The sequence below is a fragment of the Podarcis vaucheri genome (assembly GCF_965113315.1).
Source record: "Podarcis vaucheri genome assembly, chromosome: 12".
NCBI classification, from domain to species: Eukaryota; Metazoa; Chordata; class Lepidosauria; order Squamata; family Lacertidae; genus Podarcis; species Podarcis vaucheri.
The window spans coordinates 38,847,039-38,861,408 of NC_138750.1; the positions used below are offsets into that span (position 1 = coordinate 38,847,039).

General features: G+C 46.1%; 1 protein-coding gene across 12 annotated transcripts in view; it reads right to left on the bottom strand.

Annotated features, from left to right (window-relative positions):
* Nucleotides 1-13,935, bottom strand: part of ADAM22 (ADAM metallopeptidase domain 22) — a 120,668-nt gene extending 106,733 nt beyond the window's left edge. For 6 of the 12 annotated variants that reach the window (XM_082194142.1, XM_082194137.1, XM_082194139.1 and 3 more), the window contains exons 1-2: nucleotides 13,556-13,934; nucleotides 12,885-13,051 (exon numbers count right to left, since the gene is read on the bottom strand). In XM_082194142.1, the coding sequence (XP_082050268.1) occupies nucleotides 12,885-13,051; nucleotides 13,556-13,634 (246 nt within the window). In that variant the 5' untranslated portion in view covers nucleotides 13,635-13,934. Of the gene's footprint in view, nucleotides 1-12,884; nucleotides 13,052-13,555 lie in introns of all 12 variants that reach the window. The other 6 variants (XM_082194141.1, XM_082194140.1, XM_082194132.1 and 3 more) reach the window with 5 other exon arrangements.
* Nucleotides 13,936-14,370: the final 435 nt, after the last annotated feature.

Consider the following 14,370-nt stretch of genomic DNA (forward strand, 5'->3'; position numbering starts at 1 on the left):
GAAGTGTGCATGCACACGAAAGCTCATACCAAGAACTAACTTAGTTGGTCTTTAAGGTGCTACTGGAAGGAATTTTTTTATTTTGACTATGGCAGACCAACACAGCTACCTATCTGTTGCAGTAGATTGATAAGGATCATTGACTCCCGATTGTTTCGCAATGGCAACAAGAAGAGGTACTCTCTTCCCCACCCTTCTAGGTTAAGCTGCTTGGCTAAAGAAAGCTTGAGGGGGAACCAGGAGCTTTGCATGTTGGGACTGTGAGCGCAATGGTGGCTGGTGACCACTGGAACTGATAGGGTAGAAAGTAGGAGGCCCAACAGTAGGTGGTGCTAGAACCAATGACAGGCAGAACCAACTCATTCTGGTTTTCTCCTCTGCCTCCTCCATGCTGAAGACTCCAAGGGCAACCCTGAGAGTGAGGGTGCTGGCAGGCAGTGCTACCTTCTGCAGTGGTTATAAGTAAGACAGATACACAAGTGGGCGCAAATGCCCCATTAGCCCTCCACTGGCAAATTCCTAGCTTTGAAGAGGTGCTCAGAGGTGCCATGCACCTTAATTCTAAATGCATTTTCTTTTGAAGCTAAATCACCCGACGTCGCTTCTCTCTGGAACTGTGCTGCCCTTTGCCGCCTGCTGAGTTGCACAGGAATCTTTCTGCGTCCTTTTCCCCCCTTACAAGGGCAAACTCCCTGAATGCAAGTGCAATGCTTAAAACCCCACATCTAAACACTCGTACCGCAATAATGAGATGCACATTTCTCTAATTCTAGAAAATTCCACCGCAGGCAGCATGGCAATCTGGAGGAGGGATCAAGGGTGACAAGATAAATTTATCATGAGCCGGAAAGCTGCAGTTCATTTACATATCTCTGATATAAACAAAGCAGATGCCAAACGACATACGAGCCTACTGGTGCTAACACTTAATTCTTAAATTGTAAATGTGAAAACTTACAAGCATGTCACCCCACTGAGGCCTCTCCTGGTGCCCACAAGGTTCCCTCTCCCAGACCGGCTGAAATTAGGCTTGAAAGAAGCAGTGTGAGCTTGCTTGCGAAGCATGTGTGTAAGTGTTGTACCCACAACCGTAGAGCCAGTTTGCAAATGTGCCCACAGGTCCAAAAAGGTGGGTGACCCGATGGCTTCCTGAATGGACAACTGGCTTGCAAAGGTGGGAATTGAAATCAAAAGTGTGTGAGAGAGAGAAACAGCCTGCCCCCCCTCTCACACAAAAATAAATAAATTGGAGGCAGGGACAGAGAGAACTCTGAGCTCCTGAAATCCCACTGGGGACACAGGATCTGTTGTTCTTGTATAAAGAATATATTATATTGGAAAAAATAAGCAAATATTCACATAATGTCAATCCTGATGGGTTTTAGGTATCTTGTAGAGACATATTTATTTATTTATTTATTTATTTATTCATTCATTCATTCATTCATTCATTTGATTAAGATGACCAGAGGAGGTGTCCTGCTGTTCTTACAGTGCTGTGATGCAACTCTGATGTATTGCTGCTGTGGTTTGACATTTCAGATGATTTTATTATGTACCCTACGTCTTTGTGTCGTATATCTTCATGTTATATCCTCCTCTGGGATTGCTTTTAATGGAGAGAGAGTCATAAATCACCTGAATAAGTACACAACAGCTATGCCTACATAACTGTTACAAAAATTGTTCCATCTTCCGCGCTTCTTCATCCAAAGAAAACAACAAAATCTCATATATGTATACTAAGCGGCATGTCCTCCCACATTTCATGGGCTTGTTCCTAGGTAAGGGTGTCCAGGAGTCCAGCTTAAAACCAATGCTGCTGATTCTGAAAAAGTTGTAGCATTTTGCGGTTCTTTAAACCCAGGCCAGGCCAGAGAAGATCCTGCTCTGAAGCCCTGGAAAGCCACTGCCAGTCTGTGAAGACCAGGGATGGGGAAGCCGCTTTCTTCCAGATGCTGTTGGCCTCCAACTCTCAGCAGCCCTAGCTAGCAAGCCCAATGGTTAGGAACAGTGTTAGAAAATCAGATATATAATGTAATTGCCAAATGGAACCTTAAGCATGGGCTGCGGTCGCCACAATGGAATGTCTAGGCACTGTATTCCCCCCATGAACTATTTATTTATTTATTCATTATTATTATTACTATTATTATTATTTCCATTTCTATACCGCTTTATATCTTAAGGAACAAATCTCAAAGCAGTTTAAAACACATTAAAACATCAAGTAAAACAACCCAGAATAAAACTAATTCAAGCATTCAGGAAAATATTTCAGATCCTGACATTTTGCTTTCCCTAGTGGCCAGCATGCCATCCAGAGATCTCCACATAGTCACAATTGGACCTGCACCAGTCACAAATCACACCTGGATAATTTCAAGCACTGGTCGGGAGTGACAGGAGTTGTAGACAAACAACATCTGGAGGACCACAGGTTCCCCAGGCTGGAATAGGGAATAGCGAGTGAGACAGGCCAACAATCCCATCCCAGGAAAGTTCCTTTCACTGAAGGAATCAGAGGGGAGAGCAGACATGGAACCATTTGTATTTATCATATTCATATCCTACCATTCCTCTAGGGTGGCATACATAAGGTCATCGGATTTTAGCCTCGCAGGAACCTCACGATGGAAGATCTAGCAATTTGTGCAAGACCATCTTGTGATGGCTAAGCAAGGAGTTGAGCCTATACATCCCAGTTCCAAAATCAAACATCCTACCAAAATGCGGTTTCTTGCACACAATCTGCCAAGCAAGAGTCAAACCAAGCATGGAATGAAAAAGGTTCCTAATTAGACGTACTTCTTTTTATTTTTAAAAAAGCAAAATTATTGGAGAGTTTACCTCTTCACCAAAACCTCAATTCAAGTCTCCTTCCCCTGCAAAATATTACCCTACTGTTAGCTATAGATGGAAAACCTTGTGAGTTCTTCTTCTTCTGCAGGGACTTTTCTTCCCTTGCAGTCCTTTTCCAAACGCCCACATACTGCTTTTCAGAAATAGAAAGACATCAGGAATTCCAACCAAGGGGCTCCCACATCATATGTGGTTCTACCCTCAGGTCTCATGCCTGCAGGTGAATTGTCCTTTCTGGGAATCACCCACCGTTTTTCAAAGCAACATTAAAGTCCTGCCATCTGAAATCACTTTAGGCAAAAGAATGCTACACTTGGAATGGATCTCACTGGTAAGACTGTAAGCTCTCAACTACACTCAACCAACCATGAATGATAGACACAGTGAAGCTAATTGAGCATCCTTCAGTAAACATCATGAATCAAATTTAAGAGTGTCCTGTGACAACGTTATTGCAATTTCCCAGTGGCAATGAACACATCAGCTGCAGAAACTCTCACACTCTAAAGACACTGCGGGCAGCCCCAATCCAGCATTTGTTTATCCTTAATCAAGCCAAGGAACTCTTGCTGATTCTGTAACTCTTAGGCATTTCTGAACATCACCTTAATATTCACTCTCCACAGACTGAACAAATAGTTTCCTTAACCATATGGTAGGTCTTGGATCGCGCATTCTTCATTCATTCATTCCTAGGTTCTCTTAAACAACCATGCATGTTTGGGGCTCCCTAAAACAGTTCATCAGATGGCACAACTATTTCTGCAATTTACTTTTCGGGTCGCATGCAGGGAATTCAAGACTGACTTGCCCCACCTCTGCTCCAGGGTACAGAAACAGTTTGTTCCCAGAAGAGTTATTCTATAGGCTTATTCTGGGCATACTAGTTTTCTCACTATATGGATATTTTCCCCCATCAGGGTGCAATTAAACCATTTTAGATCATGCCTTAAAGGCCTCCGGTCTGAAGTGGTGCAATTCTGGAACAGTATTGCCATGTCATGTTTGTCTTTGAGAACCTGTGAGCTTCCTATAGGCACCAGACTGGCCCACTAGTTGAACAGAATACTTTTCTAGATGGGCCTCTGGTCTGTTATAGTCATGCTTTTCTTTTGTTCTCAGGACACTTTATGCACAATGAATCATTTTTCTCTCGTTCCTGGGTATAAAGCCATGGTTAACCTCCATTTGTCAAACAGAATATGGTTTCTTAATGTTTTGTACATCCACCCAGTTACATCAACCTACTGAAAGGGTTCCTCATCCCCAACCTTTCTAACCAACCCTTTTTCACCATGGATGCAAAATTCCTGGGGTCTGTCCAATGTATAAATATCCTTCATTTTTTTGTTGATATGTTGAAATATTCCTGTTAAATTATTCATGTTTTATTTATTATTTAAATAATTACTGGTCATGATTCGCACCCAGAAAATTTTTGCCTGGCTGGAATACAGTGGTACCTCGGGTTAAGTACTTAATTCATTCTGGAGGTCTGTTCTTAACCTGAAACTGTTCTTAACCTGAGGTACCACTTTAGCTAATGGGGCCTCATGCTGCTGCCGCGCCGATGGAGCCAGATTTCTGTTCTCATCCTGAAGCAAAGTTCTTCACCTGAAGCACTATTTCTGGCTTAGTGGAGTGTGTAACCTGAAGCGTATGTAACCCGAGGTACCACTGTATGTCCTTCAACTCTGATACTGGCTGTTGCTTGCCTGTGTGGAGGATAGGGAGTGGGTAGGGCGGGGTGTATTAGCCAGCATTCCATACAGAACTAAAATTGTACCACCCACCACTGCCATACACCCCTTGGAAGCTTGTCTGGAAAACAGTTCCCCACCTCTCATCTAGGAACCCTTGGTTCAGCAGGGATTTGAATATAATTCCAGTCCAAACACAAGTCTCTGAGCCATAATGGGTAGCATCAAGACATTCTCCAGCTCACAGGCTGTAAACTGTTTACTGAGGAAAGTGCTGGGTGTTGTTTTAAATTGTCTTATTTCAGGAAAGCAGGAAAGACCTGGCAGTAGACTAAACAAGGGATATTATATATGATGTTTCTTGACTATCGTAGCTCTCGTCCAGACTGTTCTTTTGTTTTGCCCTAAGTTTCATGAAAGATTTATTGCCAACTTGGTCAGTTTTTTTCTCTCCAAGCCATCAGTTACTTCCCAGAATGCTGACAGGGTGAAAGAGATCTGAGAAATCAGACCCTCTCTGGCTATGTCTCCTGTGCAGGAAGCGCTTTCATCCCCAGCTCTACAGCCAGAATAAACTCTGATCTTACTTCAGATGTCAGGGAGTAGAGTGTTTTGGATAAAGGGAAATTAATATCAATAAAGGAATATTTGAAATGCTTTACTGGAAAAAAATTGCAAGAAAAAACAGCCAGACTAATTGTTCGGCTTCTAGTAAACTCAGTGAACACTGATAAACAAACTACAGTGGTACCTCAGGTTAAGTACTTAATTCGTTCCGGAGGTCCGGACTTAACCTGAAACTGTTCTTAACCTGAAGAACCACTTTAGCTAATGGGGCCTCCTGCTGCCACCACGCCGCCGGAGCCTGATTTCTGTTCTCATCCTGAAGCAAAGTTCTTAACCCGAGGTAATATTTCTGGGTTAGCGGAGTCTGTAACCTGAAGCGTATGTAACCTGAGGTACCACTGTAACTAACTAACTAACTAACTAACTAACAGCCAGTCATATAAATTGGAAATCTCGAATCAGAATGCAATGACTACATCAGGCTTCACCAAGCTGGTGTCCGCCACACAGTTTGGACTACAACTCCCATCAGCCCCATTCAGCAAATGAAATTAATACTGTAGTCCAAAACATCTCGAAGACACCAGGCTGGCTAAGGCTGGACTACATGATACATTACATTCAGGTTTATTTACAGGCCCAAAACAACGGACAGCATATTAATACAAAAAATGATACAATTAATCAATCATCAGAACAAGATGGCAAACTCACAGGTTACCTGGCTGTAGCCTATCCACCCAGTGAACTGGCCAAAAAAAGGCAGCAACTCACTCACCAAGTGTTGCCTCACTCAACCCAATCCCTGTCTGCCAGTTCTACCATCAGCCCTAGAGTCCTTAACAATCACACTGTATGTCACAGCAAACCAGCAGACACCCTTCCCAGGGTCTTGACGCCACCCACCCAATCAGGATCCTGGCACAAAGAGGAGAGTCCTCACTCTTGTCCCAACCTGAAGAACATGCAGCTTGCATTTTAACCAAAAAATGCAGGCGATGAATACAGTGGTACCTCTGGTTACGTACTTAATTCGTTCTGGAGGTCCGTTCTTAACCTGAAACTGTTCTTAACCTGAAGCACCACTTTAGCTAATGAGGCCTCCTGCTGCCGCCACACCACCGCCGTGCAATTTCTGTTCTCATCCTGAAGCAAAGTTCTAAACCCAAGGTACTATTTCTGGGTTAGCGGAGTCTGTAACCTGAAGCATATGTAACCTGAAGCATATGTAACCCGAGGTACCACTGTACTCTCCCTGGAATGAAACATTAGTCCTTGCTTTGAGTTTACTCCCGGAAAGCAACAGCGGACCGAGCAAAATTTGAACAATAAACCAGAGAACAACATTTCCCCCTACAATTCGCCGCATCAAGCTAGAATAAAGCAGTACTCCTGGCCAGTGAAACGAACTGGCTATTACTAATGGTACAGGTCCACAGATAAAACTTTCCAGCAATGAGTGCATAAAACATTAAAGCTTTTTGAATGGAATATTGATTAGAACCGGGAGATGGCAGGCCTATCTAGATGCCTTTCAAGCCTTTGCAAGAAATTCCAAACAAATATCTCATCTCACTTTTTTTAATGGCGCCATAAAACCAGGTCATAAACATCACCTAAAGAATAAATGCTAGGTGAATGGAGTTAGGTGGACATTACTAGGGCATCCAGTTTCCTATCTGGTTTTTCTAAGTTTCTAACAATCATGAGTTTCAATATATTTCTGTACACATACCGTATTTTTTGCACCATAACACTCACTTTTTTCCTCCTGGAAAGTAAGGGGAAATGTCTGTGCGTGTTATGGAGGGAATGCCTACGGGTGGCATGCCTACGGATTTTCCTCCTCTACAAACTATGTGCGTGTTATGGTCGGGTGCGTGTTATAGAGCGAAAAATACGGTAATTTCATTGTGGGATCCCTCCTCGTATTAATTTTGTTATTTGAGGGGCTGATTCAATTCCCTTCACTTATGGAGTCTGACCTAATAAACCCAGTACAATCCCCCAAGCTGGAGTAACTACAGGTGAAATGAAACTTCTTATGGCTGCATATATAGAAAAAATTATCATCATTATTCATATTACTGAGTTATTTGATTTATATGCTGCCTTTGCTTCAATGAGCTCATGGCAACAAACATGATTTCTCTCTCGCACACATACACACTTTATTCTTACAACCCTGCGAGGAAGGCGAGGCTGAATGTCGGTGACTAAGCTACAGTAAGCTTCATTAAAATGGAAATTAGGGTTGCAGACCTAACCCGTATACTATATTGGTTGAATGTAGCAATTATATATGACTCAGTGGTATATGTCCATCAGCTCTACACATACAACGTAAGAGTTTCTGTTGAATAATGTCCATTACCCTACTTACCGTATTTTTCGCCCTATAGGACGCACTTTTTCCCCTCCAAAAATGAAGGGGAAATCTGGGTGCGTCCTATGGGGCGAATGCAGGCTTTCGCTGAAGCCTGGAGAGCGAGAGGGGTTGGTGCGCACCAACTCCTCTCGCTCTCCAGGCTTCAGGAAACTCTGTGCAACCCTCGGGAGACCGGCTCCGAGGGTTGCGCAGAGCTGCCTGCAGTCCCTGGCTCAGCACAGCTCTGCGCGGCCATCGGGAATGGGGCGCTAAGTCCCGCCCCGCTCCGGATGGCGGTGCAGAGCTGCCTGTCCCGGGATCAGCGCAGCTCTGCGCGGCCATCGGGAATGGGGCGCTAAGTCCCGCCCCGCTCCGGATGGCGGTGCAGAGCTGCCTGTCCCGGGATCAGCGCAGCTCTGCGCGGCCACCGGGAGCAAAGCCCGCCCCGCTCGGGATGGCCACGCAGAGCTGTCTGCCGTGCCGGGACTGCAGGCAGCTCTGCGCCGCCATCCCGAGCGGGGCGCTAAGTCCCCCCCCCGCTCCGGATGGCGGTGCAGAGCTGCCTGCAGTCGCGGGATCAGCACACTTCTCCCCATCGCCAGCCCCACAAGCTCGGGGGACAGCGGGGAGGCAGAGCGTGCCTTCCCACTGTTCCCCGACCTAGTTCTTCCAGCCCCGCACCTGGGGGGGGAAATAAAAAAAAATTCTTTATTCCCCCCCCAAAAAAAAAACTAGGTGCGTCCTATGGGCCGGAGCATCCTATGGGGCGCAAAATACGGTAAATTTTAGACTTGTAACATGGGGAAGTAGAGAATATATATCTGCGCAAAAAGAAGAACACTACAATATACTGATGCACTAAGACAGAGGAAGACAATGTGGTGCCCTTCAGCTATTGTTAGACTACAATTCCTATCATCCCTGACCATGAGCCATGCTGTCTGGGCTCATGGGAATTGCAGTGGAACATCTGAAGGGCATTACATTGGAATCCCAGCTCATGTAGGCCACTCCTTAGTACAGGAGACAGCTTTTTCATTATTATTGAAACAAACAAAAAAGGAAACATAAACCTATGCAATCTCAGTAGACACAGTATACAACTAAGGCCCACGTACCAACAGGCACTGCTCATCTTGGTCAGGGGTCTATATTGTCGTTCTCTTGTGACTGGCAAATTCAGCACCTGGGCCAGCGCTTTGGTGCTTCCAAGCAAAAACTGAAATGGTGACAGCACTTAGAAGGCGAAGACCCCACCCTTCCACCTGCCATTATCACTACAGCAAAGATCATGCCCCTACCACCCTCCTTATTTGCTTGACTATCAGAGACAATGGCTAAGATGTAACATACCTTCTACACCAGGTGGGGAGACCTGTGATCCACCAGATGCTGTTGGACTACAACTCCCATCAGCCCTGGCTTCTGGGGGTATTATTAATGAATTGCACAGTAAGGAATTATGGACAAGAAGGTCATCACAGGCACTAGGATCCAGGAGGACTATGTTGCATTTCACTGGGAACATCCGCTGAGCTCATATGTGATATCTTCTGCTCCTATTTTATACCAATGGAGTTTTAAAGCATCATCTGTTCTCAGATTATGAATATTTACAACGCTGCCTAAAAACAGAATGGGTATTTACTTTCAATCTCACATGGAAACAACATCTTGCTGAGTAACTACCAGCTCTCATAGTTCTGGACACTTGTTAGACCTAAAGTAATAAAACTTGCTTAACAACCTTGCATTTGTGCAGGAAAAGCCAAACCAAACCGTCTCTCCAAGTACACATCATTAGGCAATGCAGGTAAGTAAAAAGGCAAAGGACCCCTGGACGGTTAAGTCCAGTCAAAGGCGACTATGGGGTGAGGTACTCATCTCGCTTCAGGCCGAAGGAGCCAGCGTTTGTCCACAGACAGCTTTTCAGGTCATGTGGCCAGCATGACTAAACTGCTTCTGGCATAACTGAACACCCTGACAAATGCCAGAGCGCATGGAAACTCCATTTAAGTTTCCGCAGCAGCAGTACCTATTTATTTACTTGAACTGGTATGCTTTCGAACTGCTAGGTTGGCAGAAGCTGGGACAGAACAACAGGAGCTCACCCCGTTGAGCAGATTCAAACCACTGACCTTCTGATCTACAAGCCCAAGAGGCTCAGTGGTTTAGACCACAGAGCCACCCGCATCCCTTTTTTAGGCAATTCATAGCACATGTGAATTATCTGGCCCATGATTTGGGATGACAGTCTTAGTTTGAGTCTATTTCATTACAAGCCATATTTTAACTGTGAAAATGACAGTACCCATGCCTGCTCTGTAAATAAATGATTTTCAAAATGGGGCAGTTCATTCTATCATGCACACAACCTAAATTAAGAAGAAGTGCGCATAAAATAAAAAGGATGGACTAAAAATGTTTTCAACTGACAATATGGGCTTATTTGTATAGTTACTTTTGTAAGAGCAAGTGGAGCAAAAGTGTGACTTTCTTTAAGAGTTCTTAAAAAAATGCAGCAAAACAGAAACTTGGATTAAGACAATACATATTTCATCTGTCACATAATTCATGATGCGATGACATTACAGAGATGCATGACTTTGCAAAACACCATGAAATGCTTTTAGGAACACATAACTTAGTGCACAATATATCTCAACAGGCAGGTGCCAATTAGAAGCTATAGTTTCTGGAAAGCTGCAGCCTGGGCAAAGAAGAAGGAAAACAATATGTAACAGTGTTTTGTAAGGTAACTGAGCTGTGTTTGTGACTGTATTGGTGTTTCAAACTTTAGGGTCTTCAGATAACCTTGAAAAGGAGAGATTTGCTCAGTGGCTTTTGATAATGGTTTGTTTTTCACATCACTGGCATGGACACCTTGTTAAACCCACAAACTATGAGCAGCACCAAGAGCACCAACAGATCAACAGTAAACTATGATCACTAATGTGCAAATTATGTAGAGCTATTTGACCGATCAGCAGAGAAACCATATATCCCTGAACAAGGATAGTCAACATGGCAGACTCCAGATGTTGGCTTCCAACTCTCATGAGCCTCAGCCACCATGGCCAAGGGTAAGGGATGATGGGTAAGGGATGATGTGAATTGTAGTGCAGCAACATCTGGAGAATACCAATGGAGAGAACCCCAAACCATCCAATATTAAAGTAAAGGTAAAGGTACCCCTGCCCGAACGGGCCAGTCTTGACAGCCTCTGGGGTTTGTGCGCCCATCTCACATCTATTGGCCGGGGGCCAGCGCTGTCCGAAGACACTTCCGGGTCACGTGGCCAGCGTGACAACGCTGCTCTGGCGAGCCAGAGCCGCACACGGAACGCCGTTTACCTTCCCGCTGGTAAGCGGTACCTATTTATCTACTTGCCCCCGGGGGTGCTTTCGAACTGCTAGGTGGGCAGGCGCTGGGACCGAGCAGCGGGAGTGCACCCCGCCGCGGGGATTCGAACCGCCGACCTTTCGATCGGCAAGCCCTAGGCGCTGAGGCTTTAGAGAACCCCAAACCATCCAATATTAACTACCATTAATTTCTATACTTTGTAAAATGAACTCAAGATAATACAGTAAGTATTTATTTTCTTCAACACAGCTCTCATACCTGAGAAGCCAAGCCCGTTTAAATGAAACAAAGGCTTGCCTCTTTGGTAGTGGGAGCTGCTAGAGTGAAAACTTCAAGGGGAAGCTCTATCTATTCATGCATTGCCCATCGTCCACAGGCAACACTGCAACTTGAGGTTAAAGCTTTTGCTTACAGAATTCCCATCAGTGTAATTAAATGAAGCTCAAGCAGTTAAAATCTCACTTAAAAACTTTTTTTTCCTTTGTCAAAACCCAATTATTTTCCAACTCTTGTTTCAGTAAGCATGTTGCTTTGCAAAAGCTCTGCAATCATACGATCACACAGAACACTGAAACAAACTAGAGTGAGTTATTCATGTAAAACAGAGTCTATTGATAAGAGGATTGCAAGTTGCTAGCTATGGTTGTTGCTCAAGGGTTTTTCTACTTTTCCTAACTTTAAAAGTAATTTACATTATATTCTTACTACTTAGGATAAATGGAAAAATCTGAAAGCAATGACTCACACACCCTAAACAGAAGAATGAAACAAATGAATATACAGTGGTACCTCGGGTAAAGTACTTAATTCGTTCTGGAGGTCTGTTCTTAACCTGAAACTGTTCTTAACTTGAAGCACCACTTTAGCTAATGGGGCCTCCTGCTGCTGCCGCGCCGCTGGGGCACGATTTCTATTCTCACCCTGAAGCAAAGTTCTTAACCCGAGGTACTATTTCTGGGTTAGCAGAGTCTGTAACCTGAAGCGTATGTAACCCGAGGTACCACTGAACACAAATCTAGTTTCTTAAAACTCTAGACTCATTTAGAAGACTTTAAAATAAAAAATGACTTGAATCAGTTAATTTTCAATGCAATCCAATGCATGTTTACAAAGACATTGCCTTCCATGGGGCTTACTCCCTTCTAAGTGTGCTTAGGATTGCAACTACCTGGCTACTAGCACAATCTTGTGCATATCTACTCAGCAGTTTCAATGAATGCAATAGGTCATACTGTATTCCCGGGTAAGTCTGTACAGGGTGGCAGCGTAAATAAATTAGTTAAATAAACTAGTTACAAATATGATTCAGAGGACAAATTTCCTGCAGAGACATACACACTTTTTCAAGCTAAGTTATCAAATACATTCCAGATGAGGGGAGGAAATAACCTTCTATTCAAAATATAACCTTAAATGCTCCTGTAATCCTAAAACTATATACTGTACATGGCAGATGAAACTTAAAAACCATTCAAAAAACACGCACATTCTGCCAGGAAGTTAGGAAATGCATATCTACACTGGCTATTATTGATCAGACCCACTTGGGGAAGCTTTCAGCAAGCGCCCTGTGGTCTGCTAACAATTGCTTTTAGAGCCATGATACTGCCAAAAACAGAACCCATCTTGCTGAAACCAAGATTTCTACGCTGATGCGTACATTTTCCACAAAGGACAGAAAAGAGGGTCACCTGACTTCCAAAAAGAAAAGACAAATTGCAGGATTTGTTCTTTCATAATAGCCATTCCTTTCCCAGGGCAATTACTTCATTCTGGGTACCTCCGCTGTGCCTAGATTGCAAAATTCCCTCCCCTCCGACTGTCATTTCTATGCATGGCGCATCAGACCTGGACTAGCGTTTTGGAAGGAGCCACCGCCTCCGCCTCCTTCCCTTTTCCCCAAGCGCACGTCTCCTGGGCAACAGAAAACCCCAAAGAGTAGGCTGCCCTCTCCTTTTCTCTCTGACTATCACCGGAAGCCAGAGCTACCCCCCCCACGGCCGCCTGCTGCTGCTGCTGCTCACCTGCTTCCCACCGAAGCTGCCGCCGCCGCCGATGCGGGTGTTGAGCACGTCGTGTTGAGTTTCGTTGTCACCGTCCGTGCTATAGATCAGCCGGAAAGGGACGATATTTTGCCTCTCCATAAAGCGATCCCCGTCCCTTCGCTCCATCTCTGTCAACAAGGCGTCTCCTCGGGGAAAGAGAGAGAGAGAGAGAGAGAGGAGGGTGGGGAGGTGGGAGAAAAAAGAGACACAGTCACGATCAAGCAGGTCGGGATCGCTTTTATTTACAAAAGATGAGCCTCCGGGGCGCGACGTAAAGGGAGGCGGGCAGCGGCCAGGAGCAAGGCGGCACACGCGCTCCGGATTGCAGGGCTGAGGAAGCCAGAAGCCAGCCCGCCCAGCTCCATCTTAGCGGGAGACCCTTTTCGCGCCTCGCCTTGCTGGATCTTTCTCTGCTACCTGCTCCTTCCTAAACACACACACACGCCCCGAGACACGCAAGCGCACGGGATGCAGCGGCGCTCTTGCTTTGCCTCCCTGGAAAGCATTGGGGATGCTGCTCGGCTGCACCGGCCGTGGCTCCCTCTGCCCCCCCCCCAAGAGATCTCTGCAAGGCGATCCCTGCCGAGCGTCCGTGTGCCGCGATGCAAAGGTGAAGCGAGGACGCCCACCCACTCTCTCTTCATTTTTACCTGCGCGGCTGGAGCCGGCTCCGGAGAGCATCCCGAAGGCACAAAGCGTCAAGGAGAGCAGAGAAGCCGCTGGCTGCATGGCTGGGTCTCGGTCGGGTGGGAAGGAGGGAGGCGCGTCCTTCCTCCTCCTCCTCCCCCCTCCTGCCCGCAATAAGCGCGGGTCACACGGCGGCTGGCATGGAGGGGGAGAGGAAAGGCGCCCCCCGCTCCCGGGGTCTCCTTCTCCTTGCGAGCGAGCGAGGCGCGCGTCCTCCTCCTCGCCAGTGCCGCCTCCGCCGCCTCAGTGCTGCATTGTGCTGGACGGGCTTCCGTTCGCTCGGCGAGCTTCTACTGCATTGGGCGGCTTGCTGTAGCTCAGAGGCTTCCCAGCTCCGCCCCTCGCTCCCCACACATGCAGCAGCCCGGAGAGGCGGAGAGGGAGCGAGAGGCTTTTTTGCCTTCGCGTCGGCGCGAAAGCCCCCTTTCGCTTCGGAGGAGCGAAGCCGAGGGAAGAGAAGCCGGGATTCCCGGGAAATGGAGTTCGCTGAGCCTAAAGTTCCTCAGAGAGGGAACCTGTGGGGAAAGCTCGAACTGCGCCTGTCTCGCGCGAGGGCAAAAAAATAAGCCGCTCGTGCCGGTTGCCTTTCTTTGCACAACAGGTTACAAGACGCAACCTGAGGTGGAGGAAAGGGAGACAATCATCTGTGAAAAAAGGAGGGTTTGGGTTTTTTAACCTCAGGGAAAAAGGAGACGGAGAGGCCTACTACTCCCATCCCTCCTAGCCAGCTTGGCCAATGGTCAGGGGGTGGTGGGAGCTCCAGTCCCACAACTTCCGG